At 37.9% G+C, this 23,389-nt stretch overlaps 2 protein-coding genes across 3 annotated transcripts in view; both read left to right on the forward strand.

The window, feature by feature from the left end:
• Positions 1–459: 459 nt before the first annotated feature.
• LOC129450770 (fucolectin-4-like) lies at positions 460–4,121 on the forward strand. Its single transcript, XM_073859342.1, has 6 exons — positions 460–543; positions 1,965–2,003; positions 2,385–2,649; positions 2,751–2,890; positions 3,216–3,301; positions 3,574–4,121. The coding sequence occupies exons 1-6, from the start codon at positions 510–512 to the stop codon at positions 3,706–3,708; spliced, it is 699 nt and encodes a 232-aa protein (XP_073715443.1). The 5' UTR covers positions 460–509; the 3' UTR covers positions 3,709–4,121.
• An 827-nt stretch (positions 4,122–4,948) lies between these two features.
• Positions 4,949–23,389, forward strand: part of arhgef40 (Rho guanine nucleotide exchange factor (GEF) 40) — a 42,255-nt gene continuing 23,814 nt past the window's right edge. The window contains exons 1-11 of one of the 2 annotated variants that reach the window (XM_073859605.1): positions 4,949–5,084; positions 16,033–16,122; positions 16,297–16,404; positions 18,665–18,950; positions 19,196–20,450; positions 20,553–20,800; positions 20,887–21,063; positions 21,140–21,254; positions 21,502–21,595; positions 21,695–21,781; positions 22,117–22,233. In XM_073859605.1, the coding sequence (XP_073715706.1) occupies positions 5,082–5,084; positions 16,033–16,122; positions 16,297–16,404; positions 18,665–18,950; positions 19,196–20,450; positions 20,553–20,800; positions 20,887–21,063; positions 21,140–21,254; positions 21,502–21,595; positions 21,695–21,781; positions 22,117–22,233 (2,580 nt within the window). In that variant the 5' untranslated portion in view covers positions 4,949–5,081. The remainder of the gene's footprint in view (positions 5,085–16,032; positions 16,123–16,296; positions 16,405–18,664; positions 18,951–19,195; positions 20,451–20,552; positions 20,801–20,886; positions 21,064–21,139; positions 21,255–21,501; positions 21,596–21,694; positions 21,782–22,116; positions 22,234–23,389) is intronic. The other variant, XM_073859606.1, reaches the window with a different exon arrangement.

Consider the following 23,389-nt stretch of genomic DNA (forward strand, 5'->3'; position numbering starts at 1 on the left):
CTAAAGCACACAGCGCACGGTCTAAATGGCCGTGTCCGAATCCACTTTTGCTAATTTAATGATGGGAAAAATGGTTTATGTGCCAAGCGCATGGTCTGAAAGGGTTGTTGCTATTCTCATAATAAGTAATAGTTTTTTGGGGGGCTTAATGTGCAATAAACCAATGAGAGTCTTATCTCTCATTCCTTTTAAAAGCAAGTTGCGCCTGGCGCCATGTCTAATCCCTATTTAGATGACGGACTTTGTAAACTGAAAAACTAAGCGGAGGAAGAAGACTACCAGTTTAAGATAAATGTAAAATAATTGTATTGTTTTTATTTGTATTGAAATTATTATTTTTTTGGATTAAAACCTTTAAAAGTCACAGAAACCTCTCTGAAAATTTTATGGAAATGTTCTGGGACCAAAGGGCTGTCTGAATGAGGTTTAAGTGTTAAAGTCATACAAGTGTCTATGTTTTGTTCATTTATATCTCATATGTTATAGGACATAATTTTTCAACAGTAAAGATGTGGATGTCTGGACTTCTCTTTGTACTTTTAGGTAAGTGAGTCAAAATCTGATCTGTTTTCATTTTGTTCATTTATAGGCCAAATCTGTTTATTATTTTATGTAGTGATATGAGGATTATAAAGGGGTGAAAAACCAAACCAATTGTCCATTCACAGCTCTTGTTTTATTAATAGAAGAATATGTTTTATGTGTCTTATGAATTTAAGGGATGTCTATGAATTTACAATACAATAACAATGACAATAAACTTAAATCGTACTAATATAACTAAACACAGATGTGATTCCTGAAAATTATTTGATTTTCATGTGTTTACGTGTGGATAGGTCAATGCCAGCATTACAATATAATCAATTAATATAATATAATCAATCAGTAAAGAGGTTCAATGGGTTCACTCACAGGTAAACTGAACCGAAATATAAAATGATATTAATACAGAAATTTCCCTATTAATTCTTCTGTAAATACAAGGACTTGTAATAACAATGCAAAGACTCTATTTAGTGTATTTTCCTTCATTTCTTTGGTCAGAAACTATACTCGTGTTCACACATAAAAGATGAAGAATAGAGAAGAATCAACCAAAATTTAATACAAGTTATCTTTTTATGAAATGTAATCCAGTGTATACATATCATAATGTATAAAGTGGTCTATAAAGTATACAAAAGTGGTTATTGTTATCATGTCTAAAAGTATCACATTGTAAAAAGTTTTATGTTGTTATTATAAGCTGGTATATTTTAATGGATCAAAAAACTGTTGACAGAAGATGTTCTTCTTATATTTCAATGGCAGGCTGATGTAAAATGTGACATCATGGATTGTGACTGGAATGGAAATGTCAATCTCAGCATGAAATTATTTTTTACAGTTTATAGACATTATGACATTTACTTTGTTTTACATTAAATAATTAAATAATGAAGTAATGAAACGTCATCGACTCGTGAACACAATGGCGGCCTCTACAGGTTAATATAAGTATTACATGTTGAGATTTTATAGTCATGAAAATGTGTATTGTGTTTCTATTAATGTATTTGTTTCTATTAATGTATTTGTTTCTATTAATGTATTTTAGGAGTAGAAAGCAAATATAAAATATTAAAGTGTTTGAAGGATCATGAACTACAGTCCATGACTGTGAATGTCTGGTGGCAGTGTATATATATCGGTGAAAATTTTGTAAACCTATTCCAAAATACATTTAAAATTATATTTTTTCATATGGGTGACTAAATAATTATTTTCACTTCATCTGTAATGTTAGAATGATCTGCTGTTATTTCAGTTTTTCTCCTTTATAGGCTTAATAAGAGAATTAATAATTATAACTTAATGACTATACAGAAGTGCAGATAATATTGTAAGTGATACTTGTTCAAAAACATCTGTGGATCAGATTAATTGACTAAAGGTCTTCAGTTACTGTTTGTCTACTTTAGGAATGGACTTTTCTTTCCAAACAAACCCGTCCTCTTCAGGTAACAACTACGAACTTTCCTATTTTTAGTTTAAATAAAATTAATCAAGTGTAAAGGTGTCATTTACTATTTCACATTCGTCTTTAGATATCCCAGTCGGCAAAGAAATACATTTCTTTGGGCAAAAATATATGCTTAATACATTTTGTAGCAAGTAAAGCTTAATCTAAATATATTTTTTAATTTGGAAATATATTTAGTTTTAACCTTCATATCTTAACATATATTTCAAAACGTATTTCAAGGGCAAGCAAATACAGTTGTAATTTTACATCCTAAATGGCAAAAATGTATTCTTTGCCTAAATATATTTAAGTATATTTTTGAAGTTAGAAAAATATATTTAATTTATTTTTTATATTTTCCCCCCATCTTTTTTAGAGAATTTGGCATTAAGAGGACAGGCTGTACAGTCATCCTTGTATTCTAATTGGGTAGCAGCAAGGGCCATTGACACGTCACCTTCAACCTGCTCCTGCACAGAAGTGTACACATCTAACCCCTGGTGGAGACTAGATCTTCTGGATTCTTACTACATCTCTCGAGTCATCATCACTAACAGAAGAGACTGCTGTCCAGAACGACTTGACGGAGCAGAAATTCATATTGGAAACTCTTTGGAAAACAATGGCAACAATAATTCCAGGTTAAGTGATTGGTGCTGTGAAATCATTTGATAAAGTTTATACGTCCAAGAAACACGTGAGAAGAAAATATCAGAATTAAAAAAAGTTGCTTTTGTCTTAGGTGTGCTGTGTTGTATGGTGTTGCAGCGGGTCAGTCTGTGTCTGTGTCCTGTGACAATATGAAGGGACGATATGTGAACGTCATTATACCTGGACGTAACAAAATTCTCACTATCTGTGAAGTGGAAGTGTATCTGCCGGGTACGGTCATTCTTAGTCTTGAACCATCAGTGTAAAGTCTGGTCAACTTAAAGCTTAAATTAAATTAGTTTTGAAATTTCTTATGTACATTAAAGGCTTAAGTTTTGCTAATAAACAAAGATGATAAAACACAATCTAACACATAGCTTTTATTTGTTTATCAATACATCAGTCAAACACAACACAGAGTCTCTTGCTTTTTGTAACAAACAGTGGGAAAGCTCCTTTAGAAACTACATTCTGATTCTTTCTTCATTTTGTTGATTTTTTTAATGTATTTTAATGTGCTCATTTGACTTGATGTTTGTGTGATTTGTGTTTTCAGACTGGAAAAAAACCTTTGTGATGATGACATTTCTGTCCAGTGTCAATATGACTGATCCAGCTGTCAGTAACATGATTCTAAATCGGGTAAGAAACAAATAAACATTTAGATATTAAAAGAAACCTAATATATAATTATAATATCTTTAGTATGAACCCTTGTTAATATATATAGTCTTTGGCTTGGCACACTCCACTCCACCACATACCCTCCACCTCATCCGGTTCAGACTGTCCAATAAACTTAACAGTTACGAGCTATTAAATGTATAATAACATGAAAGCACTGAAAAACACATAATAGTTTGTTTGGACTCATTTAGCATCTTTATATTTGAACAACATTGTTTTTATTTTAGCTGAAGACCGCTTTGACTTCTAAAGGACTCTCAAATTTCACACTGACCTGGACAAAACTCCCTCAGAAAGTCAAACCAGAGATTAAACTGGATGATGATGATGGTAAATATGTTTACACAACACAACAAAAATAAACCTTTTTAATATCCTCAGTACATGAAAGAAAAGTGTATTTATGATTTGTTTTTGTCTTATTGTTTTATTCACAGGTCCATGTGTTTAAGAACCTGAATAATCCTAAATAAACACATTTGATGATAAAGGCTTAGTTTAGTACAATGTTATATTTGTTAGTTTATTTTAGTTATTGGTGAATGGTTAATTTTTCTTTAATTCTCTTCCTGGTCATTTTAAATGATTTGTAGTTGATGAATTGTAATTGGTTTGTGACTAAAGCAATGATGAATTGGATTGGACCTCTGCCCTGCAGTTACATCTTTGATCTTCTCCAGCATGTCATAGAGCTAAAATAAAATAAAATAAAATAAAATAAAATAAAATAAAATAAAATAAAATAAAATAAAATGTAAAAAATAATGTACACCTGATAAACATAACCAACTTTCAGTTCATGAACTATAATATTTGGTGGAATTATCTTTTATGATTTTTTTAGATTATTATTATTATTATTATTAATAGATCTTAAGCATTACTGTCTTTGATCATATTGCTGTTAGAACTGTTTTCTTAAAACAACAAACCACTGTGTGTGTTACTGTGCATTTACCACAGCTAAGGGGGCAGACATTTCTAATGGATGTTGCTTTTAGTTCATTAGAAAGATTATCCAGTGGTGTAAATGTATTTTAACCGAGTTTTTGTTTGTGTTCAAGTCAAGTAAACTATGAAAGAATATTTACATTTGTCTGACACTGTCCTTTTCTTTCGTTTGTGGACCAGCAGATGGAGACATTTAACACATATCTGTATGAAGTAACGGTCTCGTGTACAGCGTATGTGAGAAATAACAAAATCAGCTAAAACACCATCATACTGTCACAATATCACATGATAAACATTGGTCCGGTGAGATTTAACCATTGACAACTGTGTTGAATTCATAATTACAATTTACAACAATAATCATGATCTTAATGTGTACATGGGTACTGTTCCAGTATAAAACGTATGATTAATTCCTCATAACTGTAAAGAAACACACTGGAAAAACTGAAAGAGACTCACGGTAGCTTTAGATCAGGAGAGGGGACATCTCAGCCTGTCTGTTCACGCGGCGTTGCGCATGAAGTACCGCGAGAGCAACTCAAAGGCATAGATCTCGAATTGCTCTCGCGGTATCTTGACGTCACATACCGACTTGTCTGCGCAGCTTCGCATGAAGTTGAACACACTCCTCCCTCTGCTTCTTTCTCTCTCTCTCTCTTCCCACCATCACGCCTTTCACTCGTTGATGAAACTTCAGTTTGTGAAACACTTGAGGCGATTGTGATACTTTCGGGTTCTTGTGGATGTTGGACGCGACCAGGAGAGATGTAGTAAAGTCATGGTGAGTCCTGCTCGGTTTTTCTTTTCCATATGTACACATTTGATTTACAGTTCGCGTTTGAAGAAAAGAGACGTACACATGAGAAAAGCGACGTCTTCAGGTGAAAATAACTGCAGCGTTGTCATAAAGCTGCACGGTTAGCGTAAAAGTACAGTATGAACTAACGTCAGTATGGTAAAAATCAGTGTAACTTCTCATGTATCTGGAGTACTTGAATTTAGAAATGGTGTTTACTTGCTTTTGTCCGTTACTGCATGACGTCAAACAAAATTAAATAAACTGGCAAAACATGATAATAATGCTTTAAAAAGCGACATCATATTAACTTCTCATAGTTTTACAAAAGTAGTTACCTGCGGTGAGTGTTTTGGGAAACACATGGGTTACTATCATGGTAAATGTGAGTGAGGGAATCCAGAAGAGGGAATCCAGAAGTGGGAATTCCCCTCATCCCATCAGGAATCATGAGGAAAACTGCTGGACACTGATGATGTGAAGCCAAAAGAGGGTTATAAAAAAGACTCATAGTGTTTCTGGATTTCTGTTATGCAGTAGAAATTAATTTAAACTAATAAACTAATAGAAATTAAGTAAAATCAACACCGAACATAAAATTAAAAAATTTATGTTAAAACACACACACACACACACACACACACGCTGCACTTGGACGTCTAATAAATGTGTTTTAACTTTTAATGATACGAGCCATGTGACCTTAACACAATTTCTTCAGTGTTTGCAGTGATGTCAGGATTGTTGATGTGTGTGAAGATGCAGACAGATTTCATCTGTAGATCAGGGTGGAGCTGTCTGGCGAAGGTACAGAGAGAGAGAGACAAAGAGAGAGAGAGAGAGAGAGAGAGACAAAGAGAGAGAGAGAGAGATTTTTATTTGAGAGAAATGAATAGAAGTGATGGTGGTTTGCGTGAGGTTGAATTTTCCACATTGATCCTCAAATAGAGAGAGAGATGATTCAGTTTCTGTTGGGAGACATGAGTGTGAATGGAAAAACACAAACATACAGGTTTGTTTCACTTTATTAGTCAGAATATCTCATGGACATTTATTTATTTAGTTTCTATTCTTTATCCCTGACAAACCTTCAGATATTATTAGAATAGTAAAACATATAGTGACCAATGACCAATGGATTATCCTATTGAAGATCACCTAAAATATCCTCACAAGTTGGTCTTTGCAATAACAAACTAAGTTTTTAAGTTATTAACATTTTATTCATTTCAATCTGATTAAAACTTTTGCATCATTTGTTTGCAAATACCATTTTCTTTGAAATTTTATGCAATGCATTTCATGTGTACACACACACACACACACACACAAATGTAATTGGGAGGATCTTTATGACCGAAACACACTTTCTTCAGTATGGGAATGCAGACCCCATATTAAATGTGTTTGTTTTGGGTCGAAGGGTTTAAAGATACAATTTGTAAGATATTTGCAGTAAAATATCCAAAAACCACTAGTCCAGTGTTATATATTTTGTCCAGCTGATTACTAACAATATCTCTAATGTTTTCAACTACTTGTAAATTATGAGAAAATTGTCATTCTAAACATTGAAATGTGGCAGTGCAGTCGCCTGTCAATAACGTTAAAGGAACACGCCCACATTTTGGGAATTTAGCTTATTCACCGTATCCCCCAGAGTTAGATAAGTCCATACATACCTCTCTCATCTCCGTGCGTGCTGTAACTCTGTCTGACGCAGCCCCCGCTAGCTTAGCTTAGCACAAAGACTGGAAATGCATGGCTCCAGCTAGTATACTGCTCCCAATAAGTGACAAAATAACGCGATCATTTTCCTATTTATGTGTTGTGATTTGTATAGTCAAACCGTGTACAAATAACAAGGTGATATGAGACACAGCGATCTTTTAACAGTATACATACTGAGAACTATATTCTCTGAAGACGAAGCACTGCCGCATGGGCGGAGTGATCTGCTCGCAGCACACGAGAAGCCCCTGGTGAGGAGCAGAGAGTTCGGTCAGAGTTGTGCAAATCACTCCGCCCATGCGGCAGTGCTTCGTCTTCAGAGAATATAGTTCTCAGTATGTATACTGTTAAAAGATCGCTGTGTCTCATATCACCTTGTTATTTGTACACGGTTTGACTATACAAATCACAACACATAAATAGGAAAATGATCGCGTTATTTTGTCACTTATTGGGAGCAGTATACTAGCTGGAGCCATGCATTTCCAGTCTTTGTGCTAAGCTAAGCTAGCGGGGGCTGCGTCAGACAGAGTTACAGCACGCACGGAGATGAGAGAGGTATGTATGGACTTATCTAACTCTGGGGGATACGGTGAATAAGCTAAATTCCCAAAATGTGGGCGTGTTCCTTTAAAGCTCCCGTTCTTTCTGTGTTTTTGAAGCTTTGATTGTGTTTACAGTGTGCAATATAACATGTGTTCATGTTTCACGTGTAAAAAAAAAACACACTGTATTTTTCACACAATTTACTTATCTGTATAGCGCTGTTTTCACTGTCCTCAAAACAGGCTGTCTTCCTTGTTATGTGAAGTCCCTCCTTCAGAAATACGTATCGAGTTCTGATTGTGTAGTTTGTTTAGTGTGCTGTGATTGTGTAGTTTGTTTAGTGTGCTGTAATTCGATAGCAGCTTAGCTTAGCAGAGCCGTTTGAGCCAAAGCTGGTGACTGACGTATTCATGTGGGCGGAGTTAAGTCAACGAACTGTTTTACTGATGTCATTAAAGCAGGAAATAGAGGGCTGTAGTCCAAACCGGCCGTTCGTTGTAGGCTTTTAAAGAGGAATTCTATTGAAGAAAATATATCGCCTGGCAGTGAACTTTGAGCTTTATCATTTAACAGGTATTATTTATGCTATTATAGCAACATTACACACTAACTAGGGTTTCAAAAATGGTATCAGGAAGAACATGACCTTTAATATTAGGGCTGCACAATAAATCGCATGTGTTTGTGCATGCGCATCTCGTCAGTAATGCCGGTTCCGTGATTAATAGTAAATCGCCATCAGCTGTTTTCAGATGGAGCGGCATTTACTACACAGAGCCGTAGTTCACGGACAATCGGGGCAATTTCGCATTAATTATCGCGGACGTTTCACCTGCGATATGTATGCGATATGGCCCAGATTGGCGATTTACTAGTAATCAAGGAACCGGCACCACTGACGATATGTGCATGACACCGCACGCGACCCACCGTGCAGCCCCAGATATGTTACCCTTTGTTACCGCCTCTACTGACGTAGAAACCACATGACAACAGTGTCGTGGATAAATTTATGTGTTAGTGTACAGGGCTCAACGCAAATAATTGTTTTTACTGGTCCGATCGGGCCAGTGGTTTGTTTTTTCACTGGCCCCACCAAAAAAAGATTTCATTGTCACATATTTAAAATAATATTTCAAAAGTCAAATATAATTGTATACATATGCATTTTATTCATCATTTGTTAAGACAACTGGCAGTTTTAAATGTAAACTTTAATTCTGAAATTTCACAATAATCTTATCAGGATCAATTTTATATCAGTATATCAGGATTTAACTGTTATGGCAACTGGTAGAGCAAAAAGATGTTAAGACGAAAGCGCCCTCTAATTATGGAAGATAAATGAACCAATATTAATAAAACTGTGTTGTTATTAATATGCTGTGTTGATATGCCTCATGATGTGCTTAAAATTATCTTCAGTGGACTAGATGAAAGGTTATCCACAACCCTTTAGACACCATGCACGCTATGTTTTGTTTACCTTATTTGCTTGTTCCAACAAAAAAGGCTCCCAACTTCTCTGCTTTACCTTGAAACTGATGGCAAACTGCAAAACACTGCATAATTTCTTTTGTCATGTTTTTCCCCATTAAATGTCTGCTTTTCAAGATGTTAAACATTTACGTTTTTGTTTGGCCTTAAAATTAGAGGGCGCTGTCATCTTAACGTCTTTTTGCTCTACCAGTTGACGTAACACAACACGCGCAATAGCGTCCACCACAACCAAGGGAGGACAAACCTCATGAAATTGCAAAAAAGTCTTGATGATAACATTGTATAAGAATACATACACCTTGTTTATGGTAAGTTTTTTGACACACCAACGAATTGTGTCTATCTATGACTAACAATTTCGTTTTGAACATTACATGAAATCTTACATAATAAAATAACTGTGCCATCAAACGCAACATTTATAAAACTTGATTACTTTACCTCATGTGTTAACATGATTTTCTGGTTGAGTTAAACACAACAAATTATATATATGCATAATTATTATACACACATAAAACGTTTTTACGATTAGTTGTGATTATTTGTATGCAGCCTGAGGTGGCTTTCACTGAACTCATGTAAGTTTCACATCAGTGGGCTTCAGTAATGCAACTTTCATATATGAACCTGCCTGTGAAAAAATCTGCTCAAGATTTACTGTTTTCTACATTATGTAAAGAATGTTTAGTGAAAATTAGATCCCCCCAAATGTTTTACTATCTGTATAATAACACGTCCAGCTCAATGAACATTAGATAACTGTCTCACTCGTTTGACAGCATTCAGCATTAGTCAAGCATTTGGATTACACAAAGTACGCTTCAGTTTTTCCCCTAAAATATATTACAGAAGTTGTAACTGTAGAGCTGAAAAGAACTATAACTGTAAAGGTCTTGATGTCTACAAATAGAAACTTGTTGCAGACATCACTTAGATCATGATTTAGACTGTGTGGAAACAAATAGATCAGATGTTTCTATTCTGTCAAGTTCCTTTTTAAAAAAGGGAAGAAGTCCGGCCTCTCTCTCTCTATCTCTCCTATTCATCTGCCCACATGCCTGCATCTGGATTCTATCGTTCTCTCTCTCTCTCTCTCTCTCTCTCTCTCTCTCTCTCTCTCTCTCTCTCTCTCTCTCTCTCTCTCTCTCTCTCTTTCTCTTTCTTTCTCTCTCATTGAGATCGAGAGGAAGTTAAGCTGAAGAATGACATACCACTGGCTGATTGTACTAGACGCACACACACAGACAGACATAAATCTGCAGAAATGTTGGGTTATAGCCTTTACTTTATTATTCTGTTACTATTCATGACTTTCCCACAATCTGTGCAAACAATATTCAATATTCAAAAACACGTCAACATAAATGTACAATATTTTAACATACTGTTAAGCAGTCCAATCACAAAACATCTGGATATTGAAAACCAAACTGTGATCTTTTTGATCTATTAAAAACTAAATGAATTGTGATCACTTCACATGTCTTTATGGTAATGAAGTCTAGTTTTGCTGTAGTCCAAGGTTTTACTTTGTCAGATTAGTTAATTTGCATATTTGCTTTTGATGCTTTGATGCAACACAGAGAGAAATAGATATTGAAATATATTTAAAACACATGTTAATACATAGCAATGCATCATATTTTTATATGGGAATTGTGCTAGACTTTTTTGTCTTATTAAAATTGGAACACAATGCTGCAAAAAAGTTGAATTCTCCTCCTTCACAACTCTCAAACTATTTTTTAAATCAGTTTTTAGATGGACAGAATGTAGATCGGTTTTAGTGTATTGTTTGTTGTCGACATCCCAGCACCGCTGATTTTAATGATCATCTGTATGCATTTCTTCCTCATTTTGTCTTTTAGTCTGTTTCTCTTGCATTCTTTTCATTTGACTTTCTTTCCTGCCATTTTCTTTCCGCGTTTGTTTTTCTTTCCTTACCCTCCCCACCCGGCCGAACTTTCTGGCCTTCCTGGCTGACTTTCCTTAGACTACCCTCTGTCTCTTCTCTCCCTCATCTTCTGTTTATTCTCCTGCTGCTCGATGGGTGGGAAACTTCTGAAAGCATAATGTGTGTTTTGTGAAGACGCTGTGGCGTAATTGTTGTCAGATGATATTTAGAAGTAGTTCTTCAGAGGAGGTGTGTAAACGGGGAAAGAGAGAGATGGAGAAACAGAGAGTGAAAAAACCTAGACGAGAGGAAAATGTTCTGGGTTACCATGACGACAGAACAGCAGTAAAATAAACATCAGTGTGTTTATTGGTCAAGTCGGGTTTCTCAGGATGTTTCCTCTTCAGTTTCAGTGTTAAATTTAATAGGCGTCACATAACGCAAGCGGAACGTTTTTATGTGTAAACAATAGTTTATAAAACCAAACCACTCTTATGTAATTGTCAAATTTAATTCATTGATATGCATTTAAATTGATAGATTATGGACTTATAAACAGTTTACACACATGCACTCTGTTCATTTTAGTTTTGTTGAATAAGCTACATTAAAACAATACCTTACGAAGCTCCAGGATTGTGAGGAGTAGTTCACCTGGGTTGTGACGATAGATGATAGTATCGTGTATCAATGATCGTCGAACATATCGCTACTAACTATTGCCGATCTTAGTTTCACATTAACATGCACATTGCATGCTTTCTCTTGCATGAGAAGGTTTGTAGGCTTTACTTTGGCGAGATTTCTTTTTGCACGCATGTGGACTCAATGCGCACCTCTTGGATTCTTGCTTGGACCTGAACTTGTAATACGCACGGCTCTGACATTTCCTTGCACTTAGAGAGGTTGTAAGGCACGCAGAGGGTTAAAACCAGCTAGTTTGTTGTTCCTACTCTTTGGCACGCAGGAAATTTTAGAGCACCTGGACTTAATGATGCTGATGAACACAAACAATGAATTTTATATTAAACCTCAACGGTGAGGTTGTGAATTGCAACCAGCGGCATAGAGAAGCTACGGTAGCCACCACAGGACAAACACATCATCGTCTGAGCCAACGTAATGACAAAATGTGCTCTATAGAGCAGTTTTCCGTGTAGGGTTACCGTAGAAACATGGCGATGACTTCCATGTATACAGACCCGTGGTGTATGAAGATAAAAAACACACTCATTCTAATGGTCCATTCACACCAGACACGAATGAAGCGTTAAGTGTGATTTACAAGTCAAGTCTATGCAAAGACGTGATACAAGAGTGACGCGAATTGAGTTAAAATCAACAGAAGATAAAGAAGGTGATGTGGACGCCAGTGATGCGTGGGTCAATGTATAAACAACCTGCACCCGACCGACGTTTTCAACTATCCCGCCCACATCCCGTACCGCAAAGAAAAAAATTATTATATGTATATATTGTACCTGACTCGCTTCCTGGCCCGCATTTTTTTAAGGTAGTAATTGTTTAAAATAGTTAATTGCCATCTTATTTCAAAATAGATTTGGATGACTCGTACCCACGGGTGACCGCAGGCACCTGCTCATTTTGGATCAACCTGCACATCACAGGTGCACGCGTATTGCTTTGGGCATAATGTTGTATTAGAGGTATAAAAAATTATATAAATACTTAAAGTCGGCAAATTAAGCTTATTCTCGTTAACTCAAAATGTTCAAGCATCTAACTACGTGCGAATATCGCAGTTTTTTCGCTTTATTCAGGGCACAGTAAGTTAATAAAAACAATACAGTTCATTTTGTAAGGTTTATACACCACTAATAATATAGTTTAGGGCTGCACGATGTGAGAAAAAGTTGCGATGTGCGGTGACATTGTTTAATGTTGGGATGACGATGTGAGTTGCGATTAGGTCTGCACGATTTGGGTAATTTTTCCCATTGCGGTTATTCATGCTAATATTGCGATGTGCAATTGCGGTTATAATAAATGGTATCATGAGTCAACTTGATGGGTTTTTAGGAAAATCCACACACAGTTTAGTGATAATGCTAAAATGTGTATTTGGAAAACTAGAAATGTTTTCGTATTGCCACGTGATGTAGCAACACCAAGGAAAATCATCAAACTGTTATCAGAAAGTTTGTGTTAACAAGTCCACACATTTATTTATTTAATATAATTGCAACGTTTTGCTGTCATATAATTGCACAGGCTGACATCGCGATTGCGATGCGATTAATTGTGCAGCACTAGTTGCGATAAATATTTAATATTTTTTTCATGTTTTAGGGGCCATTCACATGTCGCACCTAAAAACGCTTGGAAAACGCTAGACACGTAGGTTATTGTCACATGACCTGCACGCTGCGCTTGTGTCATTCTGAAAAGTTAAAATGTTTTTGAACAGCCTGGAAAAAACGAGCACATCGCACCACGTGCGAGTCGCGACCGCGGCGCTTCCAGAGCGCACATACTGCGAGCCTACATTTGAAATAATGAACTTGAGCGCGCAATAGACGCAATATGTGAATCACCGCTTCAACAGTACCTGTGTTTGCAGCGTCATCTCTCCTCAATCCAAAATAATTCCATGATATAGCTGAAGTGCTGTTCCTTTTTACCACAAGGTCTTCGCCTGACAACACTTTTTCCTCACTCTTCTCTCCTTCCTCCGCCATCATTTTTTCTAACAGGCACAGCGTCGCAACTGACACCTCACAAATCAATCTGTGCGTAGCTGACTTTGGGGTTCCCCTGATTGGCCTAATAGCATGAACGTGCAAACCATGTCTTCAGGACTAAACGTGATAGGTCAAACGTTTATTACATGCGCTTTTACCGTTTTCCCTTCATTCATCGTGTCAAGGCTGTCTGTTGCGATGTGTTCATCGCGTGAGTTCATGATGACGATGAAAATTTTATGTATCGTTCAGCCCTATTATATATTATTTTCAGTGATGCCGGTAACGCGTTACTTAGTAACGCGTTACTCTAATTTTACCACTTTTTTTAGTAACGAGTAATCTAACGCGTTAATATTTCCAAACCAGTAATCAGATTAAAGTTACTTATCCAAGTCACTGTGCGTTACTATTTTTGAAATTTTCCTTAGTAAAATATATATTTTCTTGTATATTTCTTCTTGCGTCTCGGGAAGTGAAGTCAGGTGTGCGACAAGTCACGTTTTCAGCACGAGGACAATTCAGGTCACGTGTAAGCGACACAAACGTAAACAACGTACAATGGAGAGAGAAGAGAGATGCAGATACAAAAACACTACTTCAAATAAAAAATAAAAAAAAACATTTGGAGTCGCGGCACGGCGCAGACAGTCAAACTAAGAGCAAGTCCCACCTGGTGGTGCGAAGCAGTGAGCAGGAGGTCACCCGCTACCCAAACAACAAAAGCTGGACTTCAGTGCAAAACCAGTAAGTGTCGGAGAGTTGAAGAACGAAAGTAACAAAGCGATTTTCTCCGAGCCCTGATAACATCTAAATCTCACTATGACAGCATATTAGCACATAACCTCTGAAAGAGTTGACAAATATCGCGTTATTTACTCACCGATTTCCACGTGTAGATCCAGAACTGTGTTTTCAACCATGATAAGTACATTCCAAAAGCGGTCTTTTTTTCTTACAACGCGTTGTGTTTCTCGTTTCATGTGTTACAATACTGATAAATCTACAAGGTATATAACATCCTGAAGACTTCTCAGTTTTTCAAAATAAAAGTAAGTCGAGTTTATAGAGTAAGTAGATCCTGTCGGGTCAAAAGTAACACTTGTTAGTTTTGTCCCGCTGCTAATACTGTGTATAATATGGTAAAAAATGATATTATTCTAATTTGATTTAATTTTATTTTCATAGTGTTCAAACTATTGAATTTTTTTTAGTCTCAGCAATTTAAGTTTGTACTGTTGGTTGCTTTTGAAACATTTGATAAAACTGAAATTTAAAATAAAAATGTAATTTAATTATTTTTTACAAAGATAAATGACAAAATAAGTTTGCAGTTACATATTAAAGAGGTCACAGTAATATATATTTAATAAAAACAAGTGTAACACAAAAATCTATCATGTTTTGTTGTGTTACTTTTGACCCACCTGTGTGTTACTTTCGTCCCTGCTGTCAAGGTCAAAAGTAACAATTCACTACTCTTGTTTAAAGTGAAATTATACAGAAGTCGTTTTACATTTGTTCAAAATTCCAGCTGGTTTTGATAGACCACACTTGTGAGTTGTTGACCACAACAAAAATATATCTCTGTCTAAAACATTTTAAAATTAAGTTTTTCTGAAAATGGCCCCTGCTCACCCCTATTTATGTTAAGTGAAGTCAAGAAAGACTCATATATATATATATATTTTAGTTTTTTAAAACACAACAGTTAAACTTAAAATGTCAGGAGATACATTGTTGACGTTACTGTTAAAAATGCACTTCCAATAACGTGAGTGTTGGCAGAACCGGTTGTCATTTTTAATGTTGAGGCAGTGGGGGTGTTGGCAGCTACTGGAATGTAACTAACAAAGTAACTTGTAATCTAACTTAGTTACTTTTAAAATTAAGTAATCTGTAAAGTAACTTAGTTACTTTTTAAAGGAGTAATCAGTAATCAGTAATCAGAGTACTTTTTCAAAGCAACTGTGGCATCACTGATTATTTTGTATTCCTCTCAAGAGATCCTTTTTATAGTTACACAATGCACCTTTAAAATGTTGTTGTGTCATCTTCTGGGGTCTCAACATGGTAAAGCTCCTAAAAGCACAAACACCATGTGTTTGCAAACAACATGTTTCTACCCCACAACACCTCAAGAATATTAAATGTTCTGTGACGTGCATGGCATCAGTATGTTTTAAAGCACAACGTATTCAGTATAATGATCAGGCTTTTCAATAATGCATATGATAGAAAGGATGTCAGCCTCAGCTATATAAGGATATTGATATTGACAGTATTTTATAAATGAATATTTTTGGCCATCGCATTGCGTCAAGCTATTTCAGCAAGTTTAACCATGTGTTGAGCAATGTTAAAGCAAGACTGTTTGATGAGTCAGCGAAAATCACAGTCCAACTTTGACACATTTCTGTGGAGTTATTGCTGAGAGCTACATTATTGATTCATTTCACTTGCATTACTGGGGTATGAATAATCAGCCCTGATGCATGCATGAAGGTTGTTATTCGTATAAAAAACAAATTTTCTGAATGTGACCTGTGTATTTTAGGGTACAGAGGCAGTAGAGGACTGCGTGCAGGGAGCGCTCTCATCCCTCTACCCTCCGTTTGAAAGCACAGCTCCTCCTCTGCTCTCTCAGGTGAGACCATCAGTCTCTACTTCATCTTCTTAAATTTTTAAGTTGTATGTCATCAATTTTTGTTGGGGGGCCACGAAGGTACCCAAAGGGGGCTGTACGCCGATAAAGTTTGAGATCCACTAGTTTTTCGCATTGCAAAATGAAAGTGTATGTGTACTTTGTTTTATATGGTAGGTGTTCTCTGTACTCGAGTCCACGTATCAGCACGACAGCTTGAGGTATCTCTTGGATTTCTTCATTCCTGCCAAACATCTTCTGCACAGATTACAGCAGCATGCATGTGTAAGTGCTCATTTACTAGTGGTGTTTGCTACAGTAAGTCAAGTCAACTTTACATCTAAACTAACCATTCATCTTAAACATTAAACTGTAACTCATGACCCTTTAGAGAGTTGATGGCTCAAATGATGTGGTTTGTTGAGAAGTGTGCTCATCAGGCTTGTGAAAGCCTGCATAGACTTTATTGGAAGGAGGAACCTGAGCCATATTTAGAGACCAGAACAACACAGAGACTCTTATAACTTCATGCAGTGACTTTCTACAAAGCACCCAGAACACCCTAGCACAGTGGTCTTCACTATTTTTTTCATGAGAGCCACACTAATAGGTCAGGGTCAATAGAAGAGCCGCCTTTACCGCAAAGTATCAAAATGTTTGTGCATGTCTGCTTATCAATCTGTCAATCTTTTGCAATGCAATAAATACAAGGGCAAATCATTCTTTATCATTTACCAGTCAAATTTGTAACTGAGACAAGATGATTTCCCTTAATGACAAAAACAGGATTTTAATGCTAAGCATTCTTATAATATGCTTATGCAGTGCTCCCCAAACCACCAGGGGGCCACCTTTCTCGTAATTTCATGCTGCCCTGCACAGAACGGTTGGCGAGTGACATTTGTGCCGCGAGAGCAATTCGAAAGCATAGCAAGCAGTCTGATCTCACGGTACTTTGATGTCATATGACGATCGCTCTGTGCAAGCGCTGCATGCGATTGAACACTCTTATCGACGTGCATCTTGATCTAATAGGTATGTTTTCTAACAAAGTTAGCGTCCGGAGCAGAAAACACAGTAAAAGCGCATTTCTGCATGATCATATCACTGTATTATTTACTGCCATGCGAGCCACAAATTAAAGCTTGCAGAGCCCCATGCGGCTCGCGAGCCGCGCAATGAAGAACACTGCCCTAGCATAATGGTGGCGAGTGTTGCATGGCGAACACCGCTGATAGTTCTTAAAATAAGTTCTCAAAAATAAAAGTGTAGTTACTGATGCAATACTGCACATCACTTTGACATTTCAATTAAGAGTCTGTACCCTAAATGCACAAACACAGTAAGCATTTATATGCATACACATACAAACAAGTAAACTGTTTCTCATTCACGCTGAGACTTAACTCTCTCACACTTATATAAACACACAACACACACACACATTCCCAGCCGACTGTGTTTTCATTGTCGCTATGAGAAGCTGCCAGGGACTAGAGTCTGAGTCATGATTTTAATTCATACCATATGTGTGTGTATGAGAGAGAGAGGAGGGGGGACTAGAGCCTGAGAAACGTTGGGGGAAGGTTTTGGTTAGAAAAGGGGCAGGAACAAACAGAACACTGGAACACATTGAGAAAAAGGTAGAAGGGAAACGTTGGAGTTGGAAAACTAAGGGGTGGTAACTAGAAGAAGGGATCACTTTTAGTTAAAGATATTCCTGTATCTTTAAAAATGACTAAAGGGTGGAGTTTTAGAAAAAGGGGAGGTGATGTTGGGGTAGAGGGGCAAGAATTCCTCAACATAATTTGATCTTGGCCCTGCGAGTGGGTATGGATAAGGGGGATACATGTCATGGGATAATTGGGCCTATACACTGAAAAGTGAGCATCTGAATCTACTTTTAGAGTTTCAGTTGGGAGGTAAGTCAACCTTTTCCCATGGAGGAACTGAATATATGCGCACTAAATGCGGGAGTTACATGTGTAATTTGTATAATAATTCAATATGTCAAGGCACTGACACAATTTAACTGCTGAACAGTGTTGCACAAGCTAAGACACAGAATTTGAATGGCTTTTGCTGGAATTTAAGATCAAATTTTCAGTATTTCTTATTTTGAATAAGTGATTAGATTAGTGCACTGTACCAGCACAATATAGGCTTTCTCTTCTGTATATAAATCAGAAGTGTCGTATGAATTAGTGTACACCATTACATTTACAATTATGATTTGGGTAAACACTTGGGCAATTCCATGCAAATGTCAACCATATCATGAAAAGTAAACAGCCCCAGATTTGGTTCAAATACTCATGCAAAGTATCTCATGCTCAAAGCCTTTTGTTGATTATTTTTCATTGTTAAGTCCAATTTACTCAAGTGTCACATCCATAGTATTGTCACCATCTTACGGACCCAGTTTTAGAACCACTGCTTTAAACAGTGTGTAATGCACAGTGTTAGTTGCTGTAAGACATATATGTTCTTTAAAAAGCCCGTTTTTTGTGCAAGACAGACTTTTTAAGACATGTTTCTTTTTTAGTCTCAGTATCTGGGCTGTCTCTTCTTGCATTCTGGTTGGCCTCTGTGTTTGGAAGAGAAGGTAGTAGTACAACTATCTACTTTGGATTGGAGACTCCTGCGCAGTACCGACTTCTACCTGCAGGTGGTACCCTTCTCAACACGCTGCCCCCGCCTTGCTCTTAAGTGCCTCGCACCAGGTGGGCGCAATGTACAGGAGGTCTTAGTGCCAGAGTCTCAGCACTCACTCGTGTTCACTGCTGAGTGGCTACATTGCATCAACAAGGAGCGTGGCTGCAACAGAGAAGGTAAGGCAAAAAATATATGAGAAGTAAAGAGACCATTTGGTATGGTGGATTGTGGACAATAGGCCCTGCTTAATGCTACTGGTTAGATACTCTGGTTTAGCATATTTTGGAAGACTTTCCTTAATTTGCTGTTCCTTTAAATTTGTAAACCACTGCCTTTAGCCTGTAACAAAATGGCTGATTGATGTGTTACACATAGAAGATCCTCTCTCCTTGAGTTCTTCATGAACATTCTTGCTGTTTAGGTGGAGGATGTTTGGACACCTGTCTGGTGAGTACATCAGACGGAGTGGTCCGTATTCCATGGGAAGAGGTGGTATATCCTAAACTCCTGCACAATCCCTCTGACCCACTCAAAGACAATATTGACCCAATTGGCCTGTCCCACACTTCAGGGAGTCTGGACCTTGGCTGGGGCTCCTCCGCAGGAGACCATGATTCCTGGTCCTGGGATGAAGAAGATGACTTGCCTCCAGATAAGGATGAGGCAGATATTGAGACTGCGTTAGAACAGCTGCGAAGAAGCAGTGGTTCCCACCTTGCAGGCGATGGTGCTGGAGATTATGTGGAGCTGCTAGAACCTCGAGGAGGCCCAGATGGTGGAGCTGATCCTAAACCGCAATATTTGGAGATGCATGGGATTTGTAAGACCAAAACATTGCCTCTGTGCCGGAGAGGTAAAGCATTCCGACTGCGGAAGGGGAAGGCTAGAGGGTATGCACGGACCGAACCAGGTGGAAAGGCTGGAAGTCTGGTACGAAGGGACAGCAACAACAATGGCAGGGATGGTGTAGTTTCCTGCAGGGATCTAGCTAGCTCACGGCCCCTGCCTCGTGTCATTGATTTGGGTCGTGAAAGGAGATTGTGCCCCCGTTTGTTCAAGGACTATAATGAAGATGCTAGAGACCCAGTAGGTCTGGAAGATAGAACTCTTGGTATAGACAGTCCAGCCAAAGAAAGGAGACCAGGGGTAGGAAAAGAGAGAGATGGGATTGGGTGTACACTTCCCTGGGAGGAGAGCCAGAGAAGGAAGTCTTCCACAGATGCTGTTGATGACGTGAGGAACAAAGCAGATAAACTTGGAGAGGGACAGAGGGACTACACTAAGCGATCACAGAGTCTTAGTGATGATACAACATTGACCAGCACTTTTCACAGTGGAAATGAAATTGCACCATCAGCAAAACCCTCCAAAGGTGATGGTAATGAAGCCCTCCCATACACTATGCATGGAGAAACAGAAAACAGAATCAAGCAACTGGATGGTGGATCTAGGAGAACGTCCCTCTCAGATTCTCTCCTAAACAATGAACCAGAATCATCAAGTTGTGCTCAAAGAAGAACCCAACACTCAGATAACATCAAAGACCAGAAGACAGACACAGTTCTGTCACCATCAGGTTCTGTGAGTCCCACAAGAGACAAGCATGATGGGAACTCAGAGATCTGTGTATGTCCCAGAGGAAAGGAAGTAAAAACTGGAGGATTCAGAGCACCAAGGTATGGTCGTGCGGAGTTTCACCATAGTATTGAATACATTTTAAATGTTTGAAGAGTCTGTTGAAACAATTATATAGATGAGGTAATGTTGTCTTTCTACAGGAGGAAAAGGAAGGGCAAAGGAGGAAAAGGCAAGGTCAAATCAAATGGCCGTGTCCAACAAAAAACCAAAGGTGATCACATCGCCTCTAAGAATCAGACCAAAGCAACACAACCAAGTGACTTAACAAAATCACCAAAGAGCCTTACTGGCCAATCAGAGAAGACTCCTCAGCTTTCAAAAGTTTGTAACGGCTGTACAACAGTCACTAACACAGAAACGCCAGCAAAGACAGATGCCAAAAATGAAGGTAAGTTGATCAGTAAAATTGACACTGATCAATTGTCCTCAACAAGTTAAGCAATCAATGCTTACCTCATATTGAATTATATTTAGTTTCAGACTTATCATGTAATACAGAGGGCCAGTCTACCACATCTATTCCAGATCACTCTCAAACGGAAACAGGATTGATTGAATCTGCTGCTCAGTTAAAGTTTAAATCAGCCCCCACTCCCCGCCTTAGGGAACTAGATTTCAATCTACTGCAATCAGGAAAGCTCATGTTAACAGGTAAACGTGCATGTCTTTATAGTTACCAAAACAAAAGTTCACTTTCTTATTAAACATTCGTTCGTGTCTAATTTAGGTACTATGGACCGATTAGGGCGAGCATTGGTTGTCACAGAAAGTCACATCCCAGAAGATGGCTGGAACGAAGAGGAAATGATCAAAGTGTTGATGTGTTATTACACCATCACCAGGTCTGTTATTCAGCCCATGTGACAGAGACCTTCACAACACTTAAACATGTACTATTACATGCATTTGTTTTTCTGAAATAATAGATTGATTTTAACCGAGAGAGAGGGAGTTAGTAGTCATCTGGGGTTTCTTGTGGGTAAACCCCAGAGTGTTTAGTTGAATTACAAACCGGAGGGCACTATCTCATGACCTTTTCCTGTTCTTGGCTAATGTGTGTTCTGTGCTGTTCTTTTTCTGGAAAAACAGACCTATGGCCAAAGAAAAAGGCCTTACTATCATCGTAGACAGCAGAAAGTCCTCTTCATCTGAACTCTGTTTCTCTGCACTGAAGGCCTTTAAGGTAACACAGTGCTATGATTGTGTTCTTGGTGCAAATGGTGTTTTGTGTTGAATTTAACTCAGTTGTCTGTGTGTGTTTGGGTCTGCTTGTGTGTAACAGGGACAAGAGGCAGCAGGGCTTGACTCAGTTCTTATACTAACTGAGGAACAAGATGAATCAATCCAACCCTGTCTGGATGGCATAGAGGTGCATGTCAATACACTTCATTACAAGCAAAAAAAGTACATCAGCCTTACTTTACCCAGATTCGCACTGGTATAAATATTCAAGTGTAAGTTTTGTGACATCAAAAGTGTAATAGGCCTTTGGATATGAGAATGAGTTGTATTTGTACGGTTTAGACAGTCTGGAGTCACTGCAGAGATGAATGTCTTTCTGCTGGCTTTTCCCCAGAGAGTTTTCAGTCTTCGTTCCTGTGGGAGTAAACGAATGCATTGACTGGTGCTCAAGCATTTTACTAGATGATCACACTCATTAGCTACATTAACAGATGTTTAACTCTTTCTCTCTTTCTCTGTCAGGTGCACACAGTGCGAGGTACCGGCATCCTACAGCAGTTTGTGGACAAGCAGCAGCTGCCCAGAGAAATGGGTGGAGATTTTAACCACTCACACGCTGACTGGCTGACATTCAGACTGGTAAATAATGACTTTGTTTGCAGTGCTAGATACAGTTTTACTAGTAGTTTTCCAGCCATCCATTGGCAGTTCAAATTTTTTAGTATATACCGTGGTGCACAAGACTATAAAATTAGGGAAGCACACAAAGTTAAACAACCCAATGGAAATTAGATGAAACAGAACAGAATGAACGGAAAAGAAACAATCTGTTCCTCCTGCCACTGTCAATGAAAATTAATTTTCAGCTATCTGAAAATGCCAAGACAAGAAAATATTTTGTTTATTTGGTTGTGTTTTGTCTGACTGTGTAATTATTATTATGACCTGTTTTTAATTTTAGAGCTTTGTTTGAAAACCCCCCAAAACAAATGCATCTTTGTTTTGAAGAATGCATTTCTGTCACATCTCACTAGTGTACCATTGACTGAAGGTAGCGATGCACCGATTTTGGCCGATACCAATAACCGATATGACCCTTGTCTGTTATGGCCAGTACCGATATTTGCAGATGCCGATATCTCTGTATAGAAAACACATTTTAATGATAATCAAATAAAGAGCTATTTTCCAAAACACTTTTTTTTACTTTTGTAATTTATTTCCAGAAATGACTGATTGGGCACCTTTACCCATGTGCAAAATGTCATCAATTAGCTGATTTCCCATATTCTTTGTAAGCTTCGGGATGCTTATTTTTTAAGTGGGTGATCAAATTGGTTGCGTTGAACAATTTGGCCCGAACTCCACGTCGCATCACCCGGCCCACACTCTCATTGCATACAGCCGCAGGGGTGTCCAGACTTGTCACACTGTGTCACAATTACTCTTGGAGGCATGGAGCAGCATGAGGATACACAGTTAACTTATGTGCGATCTACCGGCATTGCCTTTGCAATCGCGATCGACGTATTGGACACCCCTGTCATACAGCATAGCGAGGATCTTCTTCAGACACTTTGAAGAACGACCAGGCTTCAGCACATGTGTAACTTATGCGCTCGTGCAAAAACAAACATACTCGCCCCCACACTCACGTCTCCTACACACACGTCAAATACACAGGAATGATTATCGGCCTGTTCACATCGGCCCTATTTTGACATCGGAACGATGCCGATGTGTTTAAAAAAAATGACCATATCGGCCGATATTATATCGGCGGCCGATATATCGT

This window comes from Misgurnus anguillicaudatus, chromosome 21 (assembly GCF_027580225.2).
Source record: "Misgurnus anguillicaudatus chromosome 21, ASM2758022v2, whole genome shotgun sequence".
Classification (NCBI taxonomy): Eukaryota; Metazoa; Chordata; class Actinopteri; order Cypriniformes; family Cobitidae; genus Misgurnus; species Misgurnus anguillicaudatus.